This window comes from Nymphalis io, chromosome 29 (assembly GCF_905147045.1).
Source record: "Nymphalis io chromosome 29, ilAglIoxx1.1, whole genome shotgun sequence".
Lineage (NCBI taxonomy): Eukaryota > Metazoa > Arthropoda > Insecta > Lepidoptera > Nymphalidae > Nymphalis > Nymphalis io.
Genome location: NC_065916.1, coordinates 6,742,704 through 6,770,072, shown reverse-complemented (window position 1 = coordinate 6,770,072; position 27,369 = coordinate 6,742,704). Strand labels below are relative to the sequence as shown.

At 38.4% G+C, this 27,369-nt stretch overlaps 1 protein-coding gene across 6 annotated transcripts in view; it reads right to left on the bottom strand.

The window, feature by feature from the left end:
* Positions 1 to 4,717: 4,717 nt before the first annotated feature.
* The window catches only part of LOC126779443 (dynactin subunit 1), a 42,166-nt gene continuing 19,514 nt past the window's right edge, over positions 4,718 to 27,369 (bottom strand). For all 6 annotated transcript variants that reach the window (XM_050503395.1, XM_050503396.1, XM_050503398.1 and 3 more), the window contains 18 exons: positions 26,432 to 26,626; positions 25,770 to 25,854; positions 25,120 to 25,225; positions 24,728 to 24,890; positions 24,495 to 24,664; positions 24,204 to 24,344; positions 23,740 to 24,057; positions 22,721 to 22,843; positions 22,059 to 22,198; positions 21,345 to 21,466; positions 20,877 to 20,912; positions 17,856 to 17,891; positions 15,932 to 16,016; positions 12,196 to 12,358; positions 11,647 to 11,766; positions 10,409 to 10,519; positions 9,844 to 9,944; positions 4,718 to 8,049 (listed from right to left, as the gene is read on the bottom strand). In XM_050503395.1, the coding sequence (XP_050359352.1) occupies positions 7,965 to 8,049; positions 9,844 to 9,944; positions 10,409 to 10,519; positions 11,647 to 11,766; positions 12,196 to 12,358; positions 15,932 to 16,016; positions 17,856 to 17,891; positions 20,877 to 20,912; positions 21,345 to 21,466; positions 22,059 to 22,198; positions 22,721 to 22,843; positions 23,740 to 24,057; positions 24,204 to 24,344; positions 24,495 to 24,664; positions 24,728 to 24,890; positions 25,120 to 25,225; positions 25,770 to 25,854; positions 26,432 to 26,626 (2,300 nt within the window). In that variant the 3' untranslated portion in view covers positions 4,718 to 7,964. The remainder of the gene's footprint in view (positions 8,050 to 9,843; positions 9,945 to 10,408; positions 10,520 to 11,646; positions 11,767 to 12,195; positions 12,359 to 15,931; positions 16,017 to 17,855; positions 17,892 to 20,876; positions 20,913 to 21,344; positions 21,467 to 22,058; positions 22,199 to 22,720; positions 22,844 to 23,739; positions 24,058 to 24,203; positions 24,345 to 24,494; positions 24,665 to 24,727; positions 24,891 to 25,119; positions 25,226 to 25,769; positions 25,855 to 26,431; positions 26,627 to 27,369) is intronic.

The following is a 27,369-nucleotide window of genomic DNA, read 5'->3' as shown; positions in this document are numbered from 1 at the left end:
AATATATTGATGAGCTATACACACTTAAAACTTGCATTCTTATTAGGAAAATAATCATACAAAACAAATCAAAACGATTTATTCAACATTCAAGCATTACACTTGCTTATTGACAGTCAAACCAGAAGCTACCATACAGAAAACACACTCCACGTACGTACACGAAACAAATTTGAATTGCCAATCATTAGAACTAACTATGGAAAAAAAAAATGTCCGGAGTGCAAACAAACCCGTTAACGTTACCCGATGTAATTGTAAATGGTGAAAGCTTTCCAATAATTAAGAATCGCCTTATTAAATATGTATAAAATAGTTGTTAGTTTTTTTTTTACAGTATAGGAAGGTGGACAAGCATATTGGCCACCTGATGGTAAGTGGTCACCAACGCCCATAGACATTAGCATTGTAAGAAATGTTTACCATCACCTACATCGCCAATACGTCACCAACCTTGTGAACTAAGATGCTGTCCGTTGTGCCTGTAATTACGCTGACTCACTTACCCTTCAAACCGGAACACAACAATACCAAGTACTGCTGTTTTGCGGTGGAATATCTGATGAGTGGCTAGTAGTTAATTTGGTCTCACCGATATGCAGTGTTGTTAGTTTTTTATAACATACATTATTTATTCCATTACAACCTTCATCTGTTTAAGTTTCCATTTATTTCGCTGTATCCGAGACACTTTTGTAAACTTTTGTATATTAATGTATATAATTTTAATTTCTCATTTTAAGTTAATTTTTGTATTCTTTATGAAAAATAAATGTCTTTAAGCCGAACCGAATCAGAGCACAAACCGACATATGCAGAAATCCTCAAACTGGATTAATTTGCGCCGCTTAAAGTAGGCACTTTATATAAAAGTACCATTTTCGTTTTTTTTTTATAAGAACCGGGAAAACAAATGACTCCACTCCACCTGATGGTAAGTGGTAGTGGAGTCCAAACGCGACGACGGCCAGTACAGTCGGAACGATCTGCACTCGCCTTGCCGGCCCGCAAGATGCCTCTTCACGCCTCGTTTGAAGGAACCCAGGTTATACATAACCCTCATTTAATCAGTACATATTATATAGTCGTATACATATTTAACATAGTGGAATCAGTTCCAAGAATTCTACTCGAGATGTGAGGAAGTTTTTGACCAGCAGTGGACACATACCGCTTACTTTACATTTACTTGATAAAGTTTATACTGGTGTATTACTTACTATTTGTCTTTTGTCCTTTATTATTCAACTATATAAGTATAAGCCGAGATGGCCCAGTGGTTAGAACGCGTGAACGCTTAACCGACAATCGTGAGTTCAAATCCGAGCAAGCACCACTGAATTTTCATGTGCTTAATTTGTATTTATAATTCATCTCGTACTTGACAGTCAGGAAAACATCGTGAGGAAACCTGCATCTGTCTAATTTTACTGAAATTCTGCCATAAGTGTATTCCACCAAATCGCATTGGAGCAGCGTGGTGGAATAAGCTCCAAAACTTCCCCTCAAAAAGGAGAGGAGGACTTAGGCCAGCAGTGGGACATTCACAGGCTGTTACAGTTCAACTACACCCTATGTACGTATTAATTGTCTCCGAGTTAACTGACTTCACTACTATTTTATGAAAAATATTGGGATGATATCATAGACAATATACTATTTTTTTTATTTTAACATATTCCTAACAAACGGTTAACTTAAACATTTTTACTTTTTCACTTCGACATGCGCAAATAATTAACGTTTTTAAATATTTGATTCTACTATTTACTACTAACTACTACTACAATACTACTACTAGACAATTTTGTAATAATAAATCTAGATATATCTGTTAAGGAGTTTTTCGCCAACTCCATGTAGGAATTGTTCTGTTAGTACAAGATTTCCGTAGCTGGCATTCGTCTAGCAAACTATAGTCGTTGATGCGATCTTTGCGACGATTTTTCTTTGGGAGCGGACATAGTTTCGGATTAAGAGAATATTACTATATATATTTTAAAAATTGTTAAAGATTTTATAAAACTTATGTTTATTTAGAATATTAAATGATAACAAACCTTGGAAAAATGGTAATAAATATTTATACTAAGCAAGAATTGTTGAGTTAAGTAATTTTGATGTTAAAAAACCAATCTTCACAGCTCTGAGGTTTTCTTTCCGGTGTATGGTTTCTATATTGTATTATAAGTTAGACTTTAATTTATGAAAAAGGATGAAATATTAGACGACACTAACGCCATCTATGTTTTCACTCGTACTGTCAGCATCTACATCTGCCTTAGAAAACACCAAAGTCTAAAGACACACAAATGTTATGCGACACTGCAATTATTATATTTCTCCTGTTATTTATTTTAATTCTACAAAATTCTATAAATAAGAGAATTAAGTGTATTCTATGTTATACGTTAAGATTAACTTTAATTTCAATTGCAATTATTTTGTCATCAACTTGATTGTATCATAATATTAATTAGTTCAATAATACGAATTAACTTTTAATTAATTATTTTAAACAGCTTGAATTAAAATTTAAAACTTTTTACTTCAGGGTCTTTTCAACGCCATCTATGCAATTGTGTGGTAAACTACTTTGTGCCATTTCATCTTTGATGCGATCGAACATGCATCTAACTTGAGGACAGGTGCGTTTCTGCCGTAGGGAAAGTATTGTTCACCAGAGGGCCCTAAAGAGCAACATATTATACAAAACAACTATTACACTTAATTATTAAACTAGATTATATTTCCATACCATCAATACTTATGTTTTATATTTTTTAAATTCTCATCTTGATGAAAGACATTAAAGTTATTACCTATGTTTCCATGTGTGTAAGGTCCCTTTAAAATAAAACGTAAACAGTATTGTCTGTCTCATTATGATTTAAGCAAACACTCGAACAGACCGATCACAACAGATCCGAGGCACTGTTGCTAAAGCACTACCAACTTCCAGACTCCGGTTTGCTACTGGGGATCTCTTGGCAAAGTCCTAATAATTTTTTATTGTCCGACCTGGGACCTCATTACACACATTATTATATGTAGTAACTATAATTATAGTCTATTCCAATCACAAGAGGATTATACAGGAATAAACAACTTTGACACCGATATCAATTGACGCAATATCATTGGTCGAGATCTTGAATAATCTATGGTATTCGTTATGGATTCGCGAATAAATTGCGTTTTCATTGCCCGGGAATGTAATTGGAATTTCGAAAGTAAGATTGAAGTGAAAAAAAAAATCGTAACTAGTAAATTGGAATAGTAACAGGCTGTGAATGTCCCACTGGGCCAAGGCCTCCTCTTCTTATTTTGAGGAGAAGGTTTAGTGCTTATTCCGCCACGCCGCTCCAATATGAGTTGGCGGAATACACGTGGTAGAATTTCAGTGAAATTAGACACAAGTAGGTTTACTCACGATGTTTTCCTTTACCATCAAGCACGAGATGAATTATAAACATAAATTAAGACCATGGAAATTCAGTGGTACTTGCCCGGGTTTGAACCCACTATCGGATAAGATTCACGCGTTCTAACCACTGAACTCGGCATCTTGGAAATACTTTCTATTAAATAGTGTTACTAAAGATATTTTAATCAAGAACTATTTGTACTACATAAAACAGCGATTGGCAAATCGCGTGGAATATGTAAATTTGGTTTGTTTATTTTTACCTCCTTCTTCGATTGCAATATATTCTACCACAGCGGTATTCAACCTGCGACCCGCCGGGCTTTTGTAGTTAGCCCGCCTGTTGTTTCTTTATATTCAACTATTTTAAATTTCAAATGTTTTTATTAACACTTAAGTAATTTGAGTTAAACTTCTGCCTGTGGACATCGCAGTGTTTGAAACGTTATAAAATTATAAAAAAAAGTTTAAACATACGCGATAAATTCGTTCATAGTTCTTTAATTTAAAATGAAACAAGAAATCATTACTTACATATTTTCGTTTGCGACACCATAACTAACGCGTTTTTGTGGCCCCATATATATAGAAAATGTTATATATAGAAAATGTTGAATATTGCTGGTGTTCATTTCTATTACGCGTTTTGATAAATTAAACCACACTACTTGATGAGAAGACACGCTTTATTGAAAAATTAAATTTGACACTGTTTTTTTTTTTTATAGAATAGGAAGGTGGACGAGCATATGGGCCACCTGATGATAAGTGGTCACCAAACGCCCTTAGACATTGGCATTGCAAGAAATGTCAACCATCGCTTATAGCCAATGCGCCACCAACCTTGGGAACTAAGATGTTATGTCCCTTGTGCCTGTAATTACACTGGCTCACTCACCCTTCAAACCGGAACACAACAATATCAAGTATTGCTGTTTTGCGGTAGAATATTTGATGAGTGGGTGGTACCTACCCAGACGGGCTTGCACAAAGCCCTACCACCAGTACAGTATTTGTATTTAGTATAAGAACTCTTTAGAATAATTACTTTAGACACATTACTATTAGACAGCTGGTGTACTATATATAAACGAATCATATTTGAATTTCATTACACATTTAAATTTTTTTTTTCAGCCTTTTGCCGTCCACTGCTGGACGAAAGCCTCCCCCATAGAACGCCATAGAACGCCAACCCGCCTGCCAAGCGTGGTGACTAAGGCAAATACCCCCCTATGAGCGACACATTTCAATCGTATCTTATAAATAAAAAAATAAAACACATTATTTTAATAAATAAGCGTTTATTTCATAAATCTAAGTACATAACGAAGTCGCAGGCAAACATACACCGTATCCCTTTAGCGTTAAGTCTAAAGTGACGTGTAGGAGCTGCAAATTTTTTAAATAATCTATAGAGCTGCAAATTAAATAAATTATTTTATATCAGAAAAAAATCAAGCACATTTTTAAAGTTATTCTAAGCTTAAATAATTCTTATATTATTTCATAAGTCTTTTACGAATATAACAAGAAAAAAAGATACTTTTATTATAACAATAAACGCTAATTATAATGAGAAACGCCTAAAGTTTTCCATAAGATTTAACATAGAGTTGTTACAACCCCATAAATATATATATATGTCGCGGATTCAAATTGATTGCCATTTAAATGGCCGCCATTGTCGTCCAATATTTTGTTTTTATTAAATCAGTCAGTGCGCTCGTCCGTCTCGTACGTCCGGCGCTGGCGCTGTCCTGAGAACAAGAGACCAAGGGGGTCGCTAGACAAACGATCACACGCGCTACTGACAGATAGACCATTATATTTTATATTTCCATTATTCGGCTGTACAATAAAATAGGCACCCGTCTTAATTTTTTTCACAACTTGACGTCTGACAACCGACCAGTAACCCATAAGACGTCAGTCACGTAGTGTGGTGTTGCTATTCTAATAAGTGACGTCGTATACCCGCTTAAATTGATTATCCCTGACATATAAATTATTATTTTTTTCGTATATTTGTGTAGTAAAACACCAGTGAAAATGAGATGCTGGAAATTTCATTTACTTTCAAAATCATTAACGTCGATTTTCGTACACATTCGACATTTATAATACATGTATAAATCCCTGACCGATTCATCAAACGTAGAGCCCAAACCACAGGGGTTAAAGGTTGAAATTCTGGCAGTCGAATCATTTTGTGTGGTAAGCACCCACTAAGGAAGGATTTTTGAAAATTCCAAACCCTAAAGGGGTAAAATAAGCCTTGTATGGAAACCCGTCATTTTCAAATTTAGAAGCATGAAATTTCATATACAAGCATTTAGTTAGATATAAATGATTACGTATTTCAGTGTTTTTTAAAATTCACCACAATTACAAGTTTGAAAATGTGGTGTTCATTTTTGATGTACAAATAATGATATTTAATATTAAATATAATTCTTTGTACTTCAATATCTGAATGAATTGTAATTTACTATTTGTGTTTCTAGATTGAACTAATAAACATGTACTTAAAAAGTTTTAGAATTTCCACCCAAACAGGTGGCAATATTTTAATTTTTTTTTTAAGAGTTAGAACGTTTTTATGGACATTTTCGCCAAAATACTTCATACACATACTTCTGGGTGCAAAAAACGAAATGCAATGTATTAAAATCAATATCACCTAGGGCGCAAGAAAAACGTTTATTGGTGATTATTATTATTAATAATAATAATAATCGATACAAAATGAAAAAAATAACCTCAATATCCTTTTTCTCTGACCAGATTGAAATGTCATGCTTCTTGCTTTAATATCATACACTTTCAAACGACCATTTATCCTTTATACTTAAGCGCGGACGAAGCAGCTAGCAATCTGAGTTGACACCTATTAAACCAATATACAATACAAATTATATCAAAATTTTAATTTCATTGGTGGTAGGTTTTTGTGCGAGCCCGTCGAGGTACCACACACTTATCATATATTCCACCGCCAAGCAGTAATACTTAGTAAGTGACCAGTAACAGCCTGTGAATGTCCCACTGGTGGGCTAAGGCCACCTTTCACTTTTTGTGGAGAAGGTTTTGGAGCTTATTCCACCACGCTGCTCAAATACGAGTTTAATGGAATACACATGTGGCTGAATTTCATTGAAATTAGACACATACAGGTTTCCTCACGATGTTTTCCTTCACCATCAAGCACGAGATGAATTATAAACACAAATTAAGCACATGAAAATTCAGTGGTGCTTGCCCGGGCTTGAACCCACGATCATCGGTTAAGATTCACGCGTTCTTACCACTGGGCCATCTCGGCCTAATTAATATTAATAGCAATTTAACGAAAATGGCAAGCAAGTGAAGAATTAGTGAGCCAGTGTAATAACAGGCACAAGGGACATACCATCTTAATTCTCAAGGATATATTCTTACGGCTTATAAGCGGTGGTGAACAGTTACCATAAAGTGATTCATTTTTAAACAATATAATATAATTGGTATTGCTGTTTCGCGGTAGAATATGTGACGAGAGCTACCTACCTAGACTAAACCAAACCTCAACCAACAAATATGTATATTATATTATTGCAATTATTCGAATTAAAAGATATTTTAAATAATAATTAATTTAGGAGGTTGTAACAACTCTGTTATATTTTATATACTTTGCGTTATCTTTTCACCCACAAGTAATAAATAGACATTATATCATATGTATACACGGTATTCCTTATATACAATATTAATATATACACAATTATTATGTAATAATAATATTTAAAGTTTTCATAATATTTATACTCTCTTAAAAACGAATATAAATAAATAAACAAATAAAACAAAATATAAAGGGAGAGGAGGCCGTTCGTCTCATTTTATATTAAATATGTTAGACAGCGATAGTGTGTGAGCGAGAGATGTATAGAGGCGTTAATAGGGCCTTTGTGTTGTCTTGTTAATTGGTTATTTTAAAAGACAGATAAATAATAAATAAATCAGTCATTTTTAAACACATTAGAAATTTTTACAATTAATTTTTAGTAATATTTTTATGACTACATCAAAATATTTATTTATAACATACATAAAGTAAGCAACCCCAAAAAACATAATATATATATAATTAAGAACTGACATATAAAGGCGTGATACACACATGGACCAGTGATTCTTTTTACTTTGAGTCGATAAGTAAGATTAAACTTCTATATTGAATAAAACAAAATCATTTTAAAATCAAATTATTGTTATTATAATGTTAACTGATTATAATATAAGAAATCAATGTTATTTTTCATTTGTTAAGAATTTCTTAAATTCGATAAATAATTTTTTTTATCTACATTAAATTAAATTTTATTTTTCTAAAAATTTTTATTAATCTGTAGCTTCGTCGACCATTGTTATGAAGCTCCGCCAATATGTCAGATCCCAATATAATAATACTATTGTAATCACTAATCTTCTCTCTCTCTCTCTACCTCTATCTCTTTCTTCTTGTATGTCCTGTTCTCTATCTCCAACCACCTCAAGCTGCACAAACTGTTTGATCTAACGGTTTCAAATCAAGCTGAACATCGTCCGATTGCAGCTCCGAAACAATGTCACGTAATCTGTAAAGTTTTATAATATTATTTACAATCAATAGAACAACAATTTGTCAGTAGTCAGTAACAGCCTGTTAATGTCCCACTGCTGGGCTAAGGCCTCCTCTCCCTTTTGAGGAGAAGGTTTGGAGCTTATTCCACTACGCTGCTCCAATGCGGGTTGGTAGAATACACATGTGGCAGAATTTCGATGAAATTAGACACATGCAGGTTCCCTCACGATGTTTTCCTTTACCGTCAAGCACGAGATGAATATAAACAGAAATTAAGCACATGAAAATTCAGTGGTGCGGTCAAATAAGCCCGGGTTTGAACCCACGGTCATCGGTTAAGATTCACGCGTTCTTACCACTGGGCCATCTCGGCTTTTAATAAAACAACACACGTTTATAAATATAATTTTAAATAATATACTGATATCAAGGTCTAATACTATCTAACAACAAAGAGTTCATAAGTTATATACTCATGTACATAAGTCTTTTCTCAGCAGTTTCTAAAATTAACGCGCGGAGAAATACAGACGGACGCCGTGAAGGATTCCGTCATAGAATTTATCGCAGGAAAAAAAGTTCGATTGCCTTCGCGGTAGCCAAGCCCCTGGCAGACTAGGGAACTATGCAGGACATATAACAGTGCAATCGTAAATGAAAAACAGATTAAAGAAAATCGAGGCGTGAAGAGGCTTGACAGCCGACAAGACGTGGACGGCGAGTGCAGATCGTTCCGACTGTATTCACCGTCGTCGCGTTTAGACGCTGCTACCACTTACCATTAGGTGGAGTGGAGTCATTTGGCAGAATTTCGATGAAATTAGACACATGCAGGTTCCCTCACGATGTTTTCCTTTACCGTCAAGCACGAGATGAATATAAACAGAAATTAAGCACATGAAAATTCAGTGGTGCGGTCAAATAAGCCCGGGTTTGAACCCACGGTCATCGGTTAAGATTCACGCGTTCTTACCACTGGGCCATCTCGGCTTTTAATAAAACAACACACGTTTATAAATATAATTTTAAATAATATACTGATATCAAGGTCTAATACTATCTAACAACAAAGAGTTCATAAGTTATATACCCATGTACATAAGTCTTTTCTCAGCAGTTTCTAAAATTAACGCGCGGAGAAATACAGACGGACGCCGTGAAGGATTCCGTCATAGAATTTATCGCAGGAAAAAAAGTTCGATTGCCTTCGCGGTAGCCAAGCCCCTGGCAGACTAGGGAACTATGCAGGACATATAACAGTGCAATCGTAAATGAAAAACAGATTAAAGAAAATCGAGGCGTGAAGAGGCTTGACAGCCGACAAGACGTGAACGGCGAGTGCAGATCGTTCCGACTGTATTCACCGTCGTCGCGTTTAGACGCTGCTACCACTTACCATTAGGTGGAGTGGAGTCATTTGCCCTCCCGGTAAACATATAAAAAAAGCGCACAATCGATTCCCTCACTCGCATAATCGAATGAGACGGCAATCAGACATGACCGGAGAAAGATCAGACATAACTCAGATTAACGTGCTATCCGAGGCTCGCGATTCTAACGCTGTCCAATTTCCAAACTTTGAGCAAGATATAGATAAAAAATTATCCGATTCGGGCATTTAGGATCTGTCTGATAAGCGAACCAATCACAAATACCAAAAGTATGGGCATAAATTCAACCAAATTGAGTGTTAGAGGCCACACGAGTGCGTTGTACTGCGTCGCGACAGCTGAGCGTACGCAGCTGGGAAGCGTAGCTAGTAATGAAATATCTAAACATGTAAAATTCAACAATAATCATCGCTTACTTGGCGAGCTGCGTGGGCGTCACGTAAATAGTATCGTCATGGACCGACTCGGAGGCTGGGTACTTAATGGTGCCGATGTCAATCGCCTTCGCATTTATTGCCTGAAAGTTTTACATTAAATATACAAGTATTTTTTTTTTTATATTGTAATGAAACTGGGTTTCTTGGTGGTAGGTACCACATCCTCATCAGATATTCTACTGCAAACGGCAATACTTAGTATTGTTGCGTTCCGGTTTGAAGGATGAGTGAACCAGTGTAAATAAAGGCACAAGAAAAAAAAAACATCTTCGTTCCAATTCAAGGTTGGTGGCGCATAGTCGATTTAACGAATGGTTAATACTTCTCACATCGCCAATGTCTATGGGCGGTGGCGACCACTAAACATCAGGTGGCTCATTTGCCCGTCTTACCCTATTTATAACGTATAGAAAACAACCCATTAATAAACGCCCCACTGCTGGGCAATACCCTCTCCTATTAATTTGGAGCTTTGAAGAATAATTGTTTAAATTCGACAAGTATATAATATAATATATAAGTACATAATATATAATCGACTTACCGCTGTGAGCTCCGGCGCCGGAAACTCCGTGAAGTCCGCCTCCACGCAGCGCCAGGGTCGGTGCAGCGACACGAGGCTTCGAACTTCAACTTGGAGCGCGACCAACTTCTCCTGGAATTTGTAACAGAACGCTAGCAACGATCTTTGACAACAATATCCTCCATATTCCAGAAATCAGAAAAAACGAAAAACTGCGCAGAAAATATTATCACTACTGTGTCTGTCTGTTTTAACGCGATAAACGCAAAAACTACCAAACATATTATCATAAGGCTTCACCAATGGACGGAGTTATTCACGAAGAAGGTTAAGCTGTATAGTTTTTAGCGTGTATGCTATCTTGAGATACTGAGGCGTATATTATTCAGAGACGAATCCAGGTATGAGGCTGACCAATATTCAAAGACCGAAGAAATAATATATTTTTATTTAAGTCACGATTATTTGAGTACTCTGTACTGACTGATCAATAAATTCATTATACTAATATAATAAGAAATTGTTATGATTTCGTCATCATGCCAAATATGAAGTACAACTAAAAAGGCGATATGCTGACGGCACAAATTCATTGAGGTTTTGCGAAATTTGGCTGAAATATGACGATAAATAAAGATGTTTGGAAAAAATAAGGCGATTGGGAGCTTTGTAGATGTGTAACGTGTTAGCCGTTACAGTTATATGTATAACGATATAAATGCTGTACATGGTCTTATACGACTGTATAACGGCGTATATTACTACTCGGTAGCGATAGATGGCGTTGATTAAATCTGAAACATTTCTGAATCGCGCTGTCTTGATTCGCAACAGAATATATATAGTATAGGAAGTGATTATATTAAAATGATCAAATAAATTATAGTTGTGTGAACAGTGGTGCACTATAATATGTCCTGCGTAGTTGGCTAATCTCTCTTGAAATTGGCCACCGTGGCGAAATCGGTCTGGAGGACATTCATTCATATATTCATATATTCATTCATTCATTCATTCATTCACTCTACGCTAAGAGGGTCACTTTTTATACAGGAATATTTTAACCGTAACCGTAACAGCATGTGAATGTCCCACTGCTGGGCTAAAGGCCTCCTCTCCTCTTTTTGAGGAGAAGGTTTCGCGAATATTTTGTTAAGTTATAATTAATATAGTAACTTTTTACTTCTAAACTCCGTACAACTATAACACATTAAACTGCTACAATAGTTTGTAAGTGGTAGGCGGTGGAGATCGCTCACCTCCAACTGACGTCTAATCTCCTTCTGTTTCTCCTTATGCTGTTCCAGGACTCGAGCGTACTTGCTCGGGTCTTCGGGGAACTTGACCAGACCCGACTTCGCGACGAACAGGGTCCATTCCTGAAATTATTAAAAGTTATCACCGGTTGGTTCAAATGTCTTAACGTGTTAGAGGAACCGCACATTCCTTGTTTTATTTTTTACATTACGTGTAACTTATACTTATATATATTAACTTTTTTTAATGCTTGCACACAGACACAGGTGGAATGCGAGGACGGGTTCAGGCGGGTTTGTGCATTAGTCGCTAGATGGTGCGTGAGTGCGTATGTGTGTGTGTTTGGGTGCGCGTGTATGCCACGTGTGCATAGCACGGCGGGGTGGTGCACTAGACGCTGTGTGTGCGTGAGTGTGTGTATGTACTCACGGCGTGCAGGCGCGCGAGGCGCAGCTCGAGGTCGGCGGCGGCGCGGCGGCGCAGCGCGGCGGCGGGCGCGGCGGGGTGGTGCACTAGACGCTGTGTGTGCGTGAGTGTGTGTATGTACTCACGGCGTGCAGGCGCGCGAGGCGCAGCTCGAGGTCGGCGGCGGCGCGGCGGCGCAGCGCGGCGGCGGGCGCGGCGGGGTGGTGCAGCGGCCGCAGCGAGCGCAGCGCCGCCCGCTCGGCGCGGGACACGGCCGCAGCACGCGCCGCTCGCTCGCGGTCCACGGTCCTGGGAACACCGACCGGATTTTAGTCGAGGATCACGATTCGCAATCTAGACACGCGGTAGCGTGTTAAGCCAAGTTCAAGCCAACACAACTGGCGAGCAGCACCCTGTGTAATAACATTACACGAACCATTTGGAGCCACTTAAACCTCTCATAATTCAACTCAAAAACTATTTCACATAAACAAGTCAAATTTGGCTCATATATGCTCATATCTGCGAGATAATATTTATGTAATATATGATTATTAAATACTTACTAAAACAGTCATGGAAGAGCCCTATGTTCGATGGATAGTTTCTACCAGCAAGCCAAATTTTCGGAAGAATAAAATAAAAACTTACAGCTAAACGTGCAGCCCGTGCCTAAAAAGGGCAGTCATGCTGACCCTGCCAATTACAGACCCATCTCGGTTACGTCCATTTTGTGCAAGACAATGGAACGTATCCTAAATACTAGGCTCCCGACGTACCTGGAAGCCAATGACATTCTCAGTGACCGACGGTACGGGTACTCAGTGACTCAAGTACAAACCGGTACTCAGTACGGGTTTCGCCGAAACCGGTCCACTGGTGATCTTCTGGTGTACGTCACACACATCTGGAGTGAGGCCATCGAGAAACACGGGGAGGCACTTGCTGTTTCTTTGGATATCTCGAAGGCCTTTGATAGGGTTTGGCATGATGGCCTTATCAGCAAGCTTCCTGCATATGGCCTGCCTGCTAGCCTGTGTGCGTGGATTTCAGACTTCCTGAGGAATCGATCGTTACGAATAGTGGTTGATGGCCACTCGTCAAATCCAAATGGCTATAAATGCCGGTGTTCCCCAGGGGTCAGTGCTCTCGGCGACGCTATTTCTGCTGCACATTAATGATCTGCTGATGCCCGGTATCTATGGGTACGCAGATGATTGCACAGTTGTCGAGTGCTACAAGTCCAACGCGCGAGCTAGTGAGGCCCAAATCCAGGCTCAGAGAGAGGCCATGGTAGAGCGCCTGAGCGTGACCCTTAAGGCAGTGTCCGATTGAGGCGATGCCAATCTGGTCATGTTCAATGCATCTAAGACGCAGGCGTGTTTGTTTTCCGCCAAAAAAAGGGAATTCCAGCTACTTCCCTCCTTCCGAAATGTGTCTGTACCTATAACTGACCATCTTGACCTTCTTGGCATTACTCTCACGTCGACTCTAAATTTCGACTCTTTTATTAAGTCCAAAGCCCAAATAGTCGCTCGAAAACTTGGTATCCTCTCCAAAGCGAGACGTTATTTACTCCAGAACAACTGCTCAACTTATATAAAGCACAAGTGAGGTCATGTATGGAGTACTGCTCTCACCTTTGGGAAGGCTCTGCCAAGAACCACCTTCAGGCTCTAGAGTTGATTGAGAGGCCTGCCAGAAGGTTGATAGGAGACGACGCATTGGTCGAGTCTAGGCTCCAAAGTCTTGAACATCGACGTGTGGTTGCATCACTCTCAGTCTTCTATCGGATACATTTCGGAGAATGTGCTCAGGAATTACACGAACTGATTCCTCCAGCCCCTTTTTACTATCGAACGGTCAGGCAAACGCGACCAAAGCGCCATAGGTACACAGTGGAAATTCCCCGCCTACGAAGCGCTTTGAGTCTACATTCATCTTTCGCACTGCGAAACTATGGAATGCTTTCCCTGAGTCCGTATTTCCTGATAGGTACAATGTTGGTGTCTTCAAATCCAGAGTAAACAGTTTTCTTATAGGCAAGCGTGCTACACCTTAGACCGTGTCGATGCTTAACATCAGGCAAGTCACGGTCAAACGCTGGCCTATTAATTGTAAAAAAAAAGCTCTAGAACTTGCAAAGGCTATAATATAATTCGTATATGAAAACTAGCCAAGTCAGACCCTTAGGCTTCATATATATATTATCCTAAGTTTTAAAAATAAACGATATTTTAAGTTGTTATAAAATATTTTATGTTGCTATAAATAAATTTCAGGACTGACCATTAAACTTGGCACCCATTAAGATCTCACTTCTTTTGTCGTTAAAGTCAACAACCAAGGCATATATCATAATATTGAACTTGGCTCTCATTTCACATTTATGTTTTTGATGGGATTTGTTTTAACGGCTCATCTCTGTGAAACGATAACGGCAAACTATCTAACTAACTAGGTCAGACAGAATTCTCTTCGAGAGTTGTTGAAGTAAATAAAAATATTTTAACTCGTCAGGATAAAACGACCGCTGCGCCTCGAGATCAAGTATAATCAGTATGACAATGACTCGTCGTGATCAAGCTTTAGCGAATTTCGAAAATATATACTGCTCGTAACAGGTGCAGTTTGATGGTGCAGTAGAACGGCTGAACACTACCATTATTACATGAATAACGCACATTCCTCTTTGAAAAAAATTCACGTATTGCACATGGTTTTTTTTCAAACGTTAATTTTTCAATTACAATGATGAAACAACGGTATGTTCTTTTCCTCCTGACATTTTTCCACTTCTACTCTATTATCACCTAACATAAAATCATCAACGATTTCTGAAATTGACTCCTTTCCTATAAAACGAACTTGAAAAACTGTGTCTACAAACAAATGTCATAATCCGTTTACAAGCATATCCTGAGGCCGTACTATCCGCCGTATATATTATAGACCGGTAACTGAGGATATCCGGAAGGGCACGGCCATCCATGGCAAACTAAATTAGATGATATCAATGATGATATACTATCAACAATAAACTTGCTAACGTGACATTTGGGACGTGAAATTTGGAATAACGGTCAATTCAGCTTAGTGTCAGAAAATTGTCGTTGGTTTCGTCAGGTAGCTAATATTGACTTTCTCGTTGGTCTAGTGGCTACATGTAAGACCGCAGACCCGGAGGTCCTGGGTTCAAATCCCAGGTCGGCCCAATAAAATATTATTGAGATTTTCTGCCGAAAATACTCAGTAGCAGCCCGGACTCTGGAAGTTGGTAGCGTGTACACTCCCGTACCTCGGAAAGCACGTAAAGTCGTTGGTCCTGCGCCTGAACTCTTTCCGGTCGTGTCGGATTGCCGTCCCATCGGATTTATTTATTTATTTAATACTTGTTGCACAACATATAAATAAGATAAAAGAAATAGGAATCTATCAAAGAAAAATAAAAATAAATGCGCAAAGGCGTTTTTATCGCTTTTAGCGATATTAGAGCTAGGGAATAGAGAGTGCACCTGTGTTTGCGCACACACTTGTGCACTATAATATCTCCTGCGTAGTTGGCTAATCTCTCTTTGTTTTGGCCGCCGTAGCCAAAATCGGTCTATATAATATTCTATAAATGTTTTGCACATATATATAAGATCTCGGGCTTCATATTGAATTGAAATTCTCATATCTCCCAAATCAGGCGATCAGTAACCGCTATAAGAAGATTACTCAAGCGTTTTGGGAACTTTCCTTTAAAGTCAAACATTTAATCGGTACACTCGTATTTCCAATCCAGCTAGACCGCTTTGATACGTCTTCTACACAAGAAGACGAAAGTATAAAATAGACACAGAAAAATTATATGAAATCGAATTATACAAAAACTATTACCAACTGAGCACTTTGAGCTGATGCTGAAGGGCTTCGTTAACTTCTCCCGCGGCGATGCCAGTTGTCACCTTCACCGGCGGCTCTTCTACAACACGCAAAGAACAATTACAATACGCCAAACAAAACATTTATTTACTATAGAAAATTGGATGAAAAATAAATAAATCTCATATTTTTCGTCTACTAATTAAAAAACTGTGAATAAATTTTTATAACATATTCTATGACAAGCTAAGACAAATATTTTCAAAGTTTTTTTTAAGTGGATGTTTTCATCCTCAAAGACCAAGATGATCGTTCAATAAAAGGCGTCCTTTATTTTGGGTATTGAAGTTATTTCTAAATATATATGATATGTTATTCACAAATCTTATAATTTAAAATATATTGTATTAAAATATAATTATTATATAAGCACAATAATTATAATATAAGCAAATATATTATATACATTATTTTATGTATCTCGAAAACGACTCTCTCACTCGATTCGCCTCATATTTTTTTATTTAAATAAGGATTTGGTAATACTGTTTTTCCTGAAAAAATGCTATTGTTTATTAAAAATTTGTGATTATAATTCATCTCATGCTTTACGGTGAAGGAAAACATCGTGAGGAAACCTGCATGTGTCTAATTTCACTGAAATTCTGCCACATGTGAATTCTACTAACCCGCATTGGAGAAGCGTGGTGGAATAAGCTCCAATACCTTCTCCTCAAAAAGAGAAGAGGAGGCCTTTAGCCCAGCAGTGGGACATTCACAGGCTGTTACGGTTACGGTATTAAAAATAAGCCGAACGAAACCAAATCACTTCGGTACTGATATATATAGGCAGAACTCATTATATGTATATAACATATTCAAATATCCACTTCTTATACCAATGTCCGTTGATCCTATAATAACACTAATCCTACAAAATGAGGTGAGTGTGTGGTATACACTCAGACGAATCAGCGCTGTCTTTATTATATTTAAATTCCATTACATGAGATTATTCTTAAAAAAAAAAACTACATTTTGTAAAAAAAAAAACTATAGAATTAACTGTAGTAATATTTTTCATTTTTCATTTTGTTTTTCATCCAATTTTCCATAAATATTATACTCTTAATTTATTATCACATTATTAATACATATTATTAATTTCACATTTATTAATAGAATGTTAATGATATTTAATTACATCTCAGTTTAGCCTTAAGAATATTTATTTCATTAATTATAATTAAATTAAAACTTATATGTAATGACTCAACTTGTAACTGCCATATTTTTTTTAATGACATCTTTTGCCAATATTTTGATTATAAAATAATTATCCGAACCGAACCGACCGAAAACACAAACATTATATCCGACATGAAAAAATATAATATTTTTAAATAAGGTACATCGCGTTATGTTGCAGGATTTTTTGTACTATAAAAAATATTCTTGCTGTTTTTCTCTTTCAAATCTTAATAACTTTTATCGGAGTTTAGGTGGAGTAGAACATTACTGCACACTAAAATCTCAATGTTTATAAATATTTTAATAAAACCTTCTTGGTTTATATTAAATCAAAACCAATATATTCCGAATAAAAAATACATTTCAATTTTATTCTCGTCAGAAAACTATTTGTTATAATTCATAAATATGGCAGCCAAGTGAGAAAACATCAACACAGATTATACAATCATGCAAAATAAGTCACAGATAACACAAGCATAATTAATAAATAAGCGTATTAAAAACTTGACACAGAGTGTTATTTATTTGAAGAAAAATAAATGTAGTAAATCTTGTTTATGATTTATGTAAATATCTAAAATATAAATCTAGAATGAATCGTGTGACCGCAAAATAAATGAACATGCTAATTCAAAAATGCTAAATCAAAAATGATGCAACATCGATCAAATCACAGCGATCTTACGGGGCGCATCTTTTGGTGTGGGCGTTGTCACCACCGCTAAAAAGTAAATTTATTGTCTTATCAAAAAACATAATGATAATATATAATAATTGTATTTAAACTGAATTATGAAATAGAAAATATTTTGGAAAAAGCGTTTTATTATTTGAAAGAATATATAATGGTCATTCTTGATTCGCTATAAAGGCGATATAGTATAAAAAATACCGCGAAAAAATAGCACCAAAAAAATATTTTTCCTATTTTATTAAATTAAATTATCATAATCACTTCATATTATAAATAAAGTTACTCCATCACGTCTGTCTGTATGAACGTGATAAATTCAACTACTGAACTGATTTCCATACGGTCTTCATCATTGGATGGAAAGACGATACATCTATATAGATTTAGAAGATTCCTTGACCCCTACAACGGTTGTTAAAAAAAAACGAGCGCTAATTTGAAACCGCAATTTTGCTGCTGGACAGAAAGATAAAAATAATTCATTATTGGCGTCCACCAACCCGAATTGAAGCAGCGGAGTGGAATAAGCTCCAAACCTTCTCCTCAAAAAGGGAGAGGAGGCCTTAGCCCAGCAGTGGCACATTCACAGGCTGTTAGGAGGATTATTGGCGCGACTTGTGATTTGTTGAATATGTTCAAATGTGTTATTTGGATTTTAAATAGTAATTGACCGAGCTATTAACATTAATTTATATGATTTGGTGTTCTATTTTTAAAAATACCTATTCGAGGTTTTTATAAGTGCAATTTCACTTCTAGATTCTAAATATAGATATTTTAAAAACATATATATATATATATATATATATATATATATATATATATATATATATATATATATATATATATATATAAATTTCAACTAACGAAACGAAACTTCCTTGGATACAATATTATTTTATATATATTTATAATAATACTATTAGAAAAAAAATTCAAAAACGAACTACAGCTCATAGATTGAATAATGAACGGAAAAATCCTGAGCAATTTTTCATTTCTTTCATTTGACAATTTACACGACATGAATACCACAGATTATTAAGATATCGGCCACAGATGTCATATGTCATTTCAAAGTCCTTTGTTTATCATTAGAACCGACCATAATATATTAGTTGTAATGGAACGTTAATTGAATTTACCTAAACATGATATGAATATTAAAATTTTCGGGTAATTAGTTTTTTTTTTTTAAATGACTTATTGCAAGTGGCCTCGACAACATCACCGGGCGGGGGGCGCCTCTTTAAGGTACTCAGCCGGATGTTGGGAGCCCACTTAGGGCTCAGAATACGCGTGTCCTAGGACGCCTCCTGTGAGGTCGAATCTCGGCTTAGGGCGATTATTAATGTGTTGGGTCTATTCATTCTTGTGAAACTATTTTTTTAATTAAACTAACGGACCTCGCCAATGCTCCACCAACCTTGGGAACTAAGGTGTTATATCCCTTGTGCCTATAAGTACACTGGCTCACTCACTCTTCAAACCGGAACACAACAATATCAAGTATTGCTGTTTTGCGGTAGAATATCTGATGAATGGGCAGATGGTTTGGGTAGGCCAAACGGCCTTACACAAAACCTTACCACCAAGTTATATATACAAAACCTTCTTTATTATATAAATCAAATAGATGGGTTATGTGTTATTATTCTTGTGCGTAGCTAAGAATAAAAAAAAAAAAAAAGATTAAAATATTGCAGAAACATAATTAAAGCTTAAAAATAAAAATGACATAACCGGTTACTGTTTTTTTTTTTATGTTTAAATTAAAATAGTACTATATTACTCTGAAACCAATACGCTTACTTTATGTCACAACATTTTACTAATTATTATATAATATAATACAACAATACCGCAGATAGATGACTATGGTGCAACTGCACAGAACATATTATAGTGCACAAGCCTGTGCACAAGCACAGGTGCACTCTCTATTCCCTCTCTCTCATGTTCCGATGAAACGGCAAATCAACTATATAAAGCGATTTTTATATAAATAACGGTAAATATAATAATTACTTAAAAGATTCCCCCTGTCTGTCTGTCTGACCGCGATAAATTTAAAAATTACATAACGTATTTTCGTACAGTTTTGACGAGCCGGTTGGCTTGGTTGGTAGAACACTTGCCTTTCACGCCGAAGGTTGCGGGTTTGATTCCCACCCAGGACAGACATTTGTGTTCATGAACATGTCTGTTTGTCCTGAGTCTGGGTGTAATTATCCATATAAGTATGTATTCACAAAAGCAAAGTAGTATATGTAGTATATCAGTTGTCTGGTTTCCATAGTACAAGCTTTGTACAAGCTTAATTTGGGATCAGATGGCCGTGTGTGAAAAATGTCCCAGGATATTATTATTATTATTATTAGTTTTCACCAATGGACGAGTGATTCATGAGGAAATGGCCCAGTGGTAAGAACGCGTGAATCTTAACCGATGATCGTGGGTTCAAACCCGGGCAAGCACCATTGAATTTTTATGTGCTTAGTTTGTGATTATAATTTGTCTCGTACTATACGGTGAAGGAAAACATCGTGAGCAAACCTGCAAGTGCCTAATTTCACTGAAAATCTGCCACATGTGTATTCCACCAAGCCGCATTGGAGCAGCGTGGTTGAATAAACTTCAAACCTTCTCCTCAAAAAGAGGAGAGGAGGCCTTTAGCCTAGCAGCGAGACAGTCACAGGCTGTTACGGTATAACACATTAAGGTTTTGTGTAATACGGCTGAAATGTGACGATGATTATTCAAGATGTGGGGAAAAAACATGGCGATTGAGAGATTGGAGAAATCATAGTCGTAACAATAGTTACGACATAAACTGAATTTGTCGCAGCTTAAATCTTATAAAACTTTTTTTTTATATCCAATACCTTAGACATTGTTGTATTAATTATTAATATTAATTGATTTAAGTTTGAGTAATATAGCGATTTTAATTATGACAAGTAAATGATATTCGTAAACAAACATGCGGTTAGACACATGTATGTATCTTACGTGTGTAGTCTCGGACCGCGACGGGCGACGCCACCGCTGCAGCAGGCACATGTTAAATGCACATGTCAATCTCACACACGCACAGAAATAGTACACTCAAACGCATTTGCGTTACAAAATATTTTATTGTATTGACATACAGCGCCATCTATTGATTAGAAACGGTACTTGAACATAGATGGCGTTGGTTTCTTCGATATCATTGTTAACAATACATAACATTTATTAAGAAACGAATGTTTTAGATTACTAAGATAAATATTTAATACGAAAGGTCAATTCCCAATGCCTAAATACACTATTCATACAACTCATATAGTTTATTCATTTATTATTACGTCTTCTCAAAGTAAGCCCCATCTATTCTATTTTTAAAATATATAATTATAATAAATAATATATAGTTTTTCTATAAGGAATATATCCCGGTCAAGTTAAGATGTAATATAACGCCAACCCCCCACTCACCGTGGTGCGTCCCGCGCTTGGCGTACAGCTTCAGCTTGTCGCGCAGCGCGCCGCGCTCGCTCTCCAGCGACTCGATGTCTTGCTGCAGGTGATCCATCGTCTCTTCGAATTCCTTTTCCTTCCTGGAATTATTGAGAAAAAACATTTACGTCAGCGCTAAATATTTAAATTGTTTACATACGCGAGCATGCGCAACGTGAAGTCATTGTGCCACTCCAGTACGGACTGCTATAGGGCGGTATGTTAATCGCTCGCACACATTCACAGTTTCCACCGGCAGAAAAAAGGGACTCCAACTAGTGACGTCACACAAACGAACGTGACGTCACGCAAACTTACGTGACGAGAATCCGCAGTGCTACGAGCAGAAGCACTCTTCACCCACAGTCACATTGTAAAGGACAAGTAGAGCCAAAATTTACAAAATAAAAAAATCATGCGGCCTCTTGTAAGTGCGAGGTGAGTGAGCCAGTGTGACTACAGTCACAAGGGACATCTTATTTCCCGATGTTGGCGTATTGACGATTTAAAAATGGTTCACATTTCTTACATCGCCAAAGTCTATGAGCGATAGCGACCACATTCAGGTGACCCATTTGGGAGTCCCCATACCGATAACATAACAATACCCACTCTCACTGGTCTAATCGCCTGTAATAATTAAAATATTTAAATCTGTAATGAAGACCGCTGCAGCGCAACAACGCGTCGTACCTCTTAAGTGCGTTGTGCGCGTCGTCCAGCCGGCGCTGCAGCTGCTGCGCGCGCACCTCTGCGTCCTTCGCAGCGGCGACGAGCTTGCGTTCTCCGAGCTCTCGGCGGATCTGCATCTCTGATAGTTCCTCTTGTTTCGCCTTCAAATCAAACAATTCCGTCATTATATTTTTAAATTATGTTATTCCTCCACGCTGCTATAATACGGATTGGTGGAAGGTTTCCTCACGATGTTTTCCATCAACGCCGAGCACGAGATGAATTACAAACACAGTAAATGAAAATTCGGCAGTTGGCCACAGGTTTTCTAACCAATGATAACCATAAAAGAGAAATATATCTTAATATGAAGATCTTCATCCAATCGCAGAAATAAAAACAAATAAATAAATAACTTCGACCTTGCATTGACGTGACGCCATTGGTCGAGATCTAAATAATCTGCGGTATTCATTATGGATTCGGTAAAAAATGTAAAATACAAGTTGTCCCGTCAATTATAGTCGAAATCTAAGTCAAACAGTCAAATTTAAAAATGCAAACAGTGAAGCGCGTTGAGTTTTATCTATATCGGTTTAGTAGATTTTTTTAAATAGACATACAAAAATACGTCTCCTTATTTAGTGGTATAAGTTATAAAATAACAAAAAAACATATACAACCTTCAAAGCCTTCCTCATCTCCTTGATATCCGCCTCTTTGTTCTCGAGCCGGATCGTTAAGGTCTTCGTCTCTTCCAGCTGCTTCTTGACGAGCTGAGCGCGCAGTACTATTGGCGGTGTTGGCTAGAAATTATACAATAAAGAATATGTAATATAGTCTTACATTAGTTTTATGTAACATTATATCGTAGTACAAATGTCTTCATTGGTTTATGCGGTAAACTCCCAATCGGCATAATTTTTCCGATGGCTTTAAAATTATCGTCATATTTCCAATATACACAAACCATTAATGACTTACACACCTAAACCTCCCTCATAAATCACTCCATCTAATGGTAACTACCGTATGAGAATTCGTTCGATAGTTTTTGAGTTTATCGCGGTCAAACGGACAGACTTATAGATGCAGCAAGGATTTTGTTTTATAATATGCAATGATTAAAACTTGTTAACGAACAAAATCAGTTTTAAGGTCAAGTTTATTATTTAATAATAATAATAATATCCTGGGACATTTTTCACACACGGCCATCTGATCCCAAATTAAGCTTGTGCTATGGAAACCAGACAACTGATATACTACATATACTAATTTTCTTTTGTAAATATATACTTATATAGAAAATTACACCCAGACTCAGGACAAACAGACATGTTCATGCACACAAATGTCGGTCCTGGGTGGGAATCGAACCTACAACCTTCGGCGTGAAAAGGTAAGTATCTACCAATCACGCCAACCGGCTCGTCAAATATATTATTGCTGATTTCTTGATCCCGATGCAGTGTGGTGTATATTTGAACGTGCGTATTTGTATGTCTGCCTGTGGCATCGTAGCTATTAATTGGATGAATTGGTTGTGATTATAAATTTTTTTGTTTTATTTGAAAAGTGACTTGATCGTATTTTTAGCTATGATTAAAGGAAAATGTAAATTTATCCTAAATCGACCACATAATGTGCAAAACTGTTATTTTGTGGAATAAATATATATAATATGTAAGTAACGGCGCACCTTCTCCGAGGCGACGTTGGTGAGCGACATGACGTCGTACTCCTTGTCCTTGGTGAAGGCGGCCAGCTGCGCGACGTCGGCGGCGACGGTGGCCAGCGCGTGCTTGACGGTCTTGACGGCGCCGAGGTCGTCCTGCTGGTACACCTTGTCGACGGCGGCGGCCCACACGTGCGCCAGCGCCGCGTGCGCCAGCGGCGCGCCGTCCCCGCGCTCGCCCGCCGTGGCCGCGCACGCCAGCGCCGCGCGCGCGCACAGCCAGCCCGCGCGCGCCGCGCGGCTCAGCGCCACCGCGCCCGCGCCGCGCAGCCGCGCCACCAGCTGGCGGGGCGTTATTGTTAAGGAGATAATAAAAAATAGTTCACACTACTCGCGACACCAATATCTATAGACGCGTAGCCGATTTGCCACCAAAACAATTCCTATTGGAGGAAGACCCTTCGACGATAAAAATATCCTCATTTTACCTGTAAATCGATGGGCAGGGCGTGTAGCTGCACGCCGGGGGGGAGCCGTCTCCGGACACTCTTCAGCTGCTGCTGGAGTGTTGCGCAGCTCGTCTGGATCGCCTCGTGTAGCAGGCCCAGCTCTTGTTGGTGGTCGGAAGGCTGCGGTTGGAGTCAGAATCGAAGTTAATGCACTTTTCTATCTTCCTACTAAATAAACTGTACGTGCAAAATAATGAGTAGTGACGTTATCGAAACATTTGAAGCAGTATTCAATAAAGTGAAATAATCACGACTAGTGTGCGCCCCGACCTGCAGCACGTGCGTGAGCGCGTTCGCGTCCGCCGCCAGCGCGCGCGCGAGTGCGTCGAGCGCGGCGCACGCGTGCAGCACCACCTCGCGCGAGCACGCCGCGCCCTCCACCGAGCTCATGTTCAGCGCCGCCCACATCGCCGACAGGTACGACCAGCAGCGCTCCATGCCTGCGGGCGGACCGCGTTAGTGGCAACTCATGATAGGCGGGGGGAGCGGGGGGCGGTGCGTACCGTCGAGCGAGCAGTTCTCGTCGAGCTCGTTGGTCTTGAGCAGGTGTGCGGCGGCGTCCAGCGCTCGCTCCTGAGTGAGCGCGTCGGGCAGCGCGGAGGCGGCTCGCAGCAGCAGCTCGGGCGAGCAGCTCTCCAGCGCGCCGCTCCACATACACACCATGCACTGGAATCACACATGTAATTAGTAGATTAGGGCACAGTATATCTTTTGACAGCTGTCAGATTTATTGGACTCAAAGACTTATACGTGTTGAAATAAATTTAAAAAAAAACGTAATATTACTTTGTCTTTTAATTCCCTTTTAGTTCATAAGGCTATATTCTATAAATAATAAAAGCAGCATACGAAATATTAAAGCCAGTACAGCTTTCTACACTATAATCGCAAATACCTGTATCATTTGCAGCTGGTACTCCAGCTGACACCTGAAGCTGTACTGGACGGCGGTGTGCGTCCTCATGATCGACTCCTTGTCCCAGACGTTCACTTCTGGGAACCTGGGTAACAGTTTATTCGGTGATATTCTAGTTGGAATGAATTACAAATGACGAAATATCTTGTTGAAGAAGGCCTATCACACACAAACACGTTACGATGGGTAAGTTTCCGAACGTAAGATGACGTCAGCGTAAGAAATGTCATTGTAAATGCGTTAATGTGTGCGTGAGATCGATACATTCGCTCACATGTTTACACATCAATTCTCGTGACCTTAACACTCACGCCATTTTTATTGTATATATCTTAGTGAGAAATGATTTAAAATACAAATTCTAATCGTCACGGATCCATCATGAATTTTCGGTGACCGAACATTCGTTTATTATAATATTGTAAGCGATTATCTGTGGATAATAGCACTGGCAGCATACATATCGTAGCTGTCACGGGCTTCTTTTGTTTTTTATAATCCTTTTAAGCGCGTAATTGTTATCTGTCATTGTAAGATCAATATCATCTGTAAAATTATTTATTTTTTACTTTTTTTTAATTGATATTTCATTTCTGTCCTATAAATATAATAATAATAAAATTACTTACTTCTCTCTTATTTGTCCTAATATAATTTCGGCTTTTGTGTTCAATCGTTGCAGAAGCAGGATGAACATGATAGCGTCGTGGTCGCCTGCAATGAGCAAAATTAGAATGTTAATATATTTATAAATAGTTTTCACCGGCGGCTTCGCTCACGTGATCGGGGGTGGGGCAGATTTTCAAGCTTCCTTGGAGAGCTTACTTATTACATACGAGTTTTTTTTTATAGAATAGTACGGCGGACGAGCATATGAGCCACCTGATGGTAAGTGGTCATGAAACGCCCTTAGACATTGTAAGAAAAGAATTGGCATTGTAAGAAATGTCTACCATGGCTTACATAGCCAATGCGCCACCAACCTTGGGAACTAAGATTTTATGTCCCTTGTGCCTGTAATTACACTGGCTCACTCACCCTTCAAACCGGAACACAGTAATACCAAGTACTGCTGTTTTGCGGTAGAATATCTGATGAGTGGGTGGTACCTACCCAGACGAGCTTGCACAAAGCCCTACCACCAGTAGGTTTTTATCAACATCGGCTAAGTAATTTAGCCACGAAAGCGTCACAGATAGACATAGTTGTTTTCGCCTTTATAATAGAAGTATAGATAATAATGTTCATAAAATGATGGGATCCACCCTCAGGCGCGGTCGCGGCCGCTCACCGTTGGAGGCCATGAAGTGGTCGGGCAGGCAGGCCGCCAGCATGTCGGCCCGCGCGCGCGCCTGCGCCAGCTCCAGCGCGCGCAGCTGCAGGTCGATGGAGCGCGTGGAGGCGCGCGACTGCTGCACCAGCGAGCCCAGCTCCGCGGGGGGGGACGCGCGCGCCTCCTGCTCCGCGCTGGGCGCCGGGGAGCCCGCTGGAATGGTATTATACAGTTTATTTCATTTGAGCGGTACTTTATAATAATTATTGTATATTTCCAGCTGTTTCACAGTATATGCTGGTCAACTTTTATTATATACGAAATAATCATCTTCAAAAAGAGGAGGTGCTCCTATAGCCGGTTTCAATAACAGGAGGTTTAAGATAAATCCGGCCACCCGATCGTAAGTGGTCATCACCACCCTAACATATACACATAGGCGCTGTAAGAAATATTAAACATGAATTTCATCGACAATGCACCACCAACCGTGGAAACTAAAATGTTTTCCTTTGTGCCTGTAGTTACACTGACTCACTTTGAAACAAAACAAAACAATACCACCAGTAACCAGTAAGAGTGTGTATTCTATTAACAATCAGTAATACTAACAAGCCGAGATGTCCCAGTGGTAAAAGTGCGTGAATCTTAACCGATGATCGTGGGTTCAAACCCGGGTGGGTGCAAGCACCACTGAATTTTCATATGCTTAATTTGTGATTATAATTCATCTCGTGCTTGACGGTGAAGGAAAACATCGTGAGGAAACCTGCATGTGTCTAATTTCACTGAAATTTAGCCATATGTGTATTCCACCAACCCGCATTAGAGCCGCGTGGTGGAATAAGCTCCAAAACCTTCTCCTCAAAAAGGGAGAGGAGGCCTTAGCCCAGCAGTGGGACATTCACAGGCTGTTACTAATAGAATATGTAATAAGTGGGTTAGACGGGATTGCA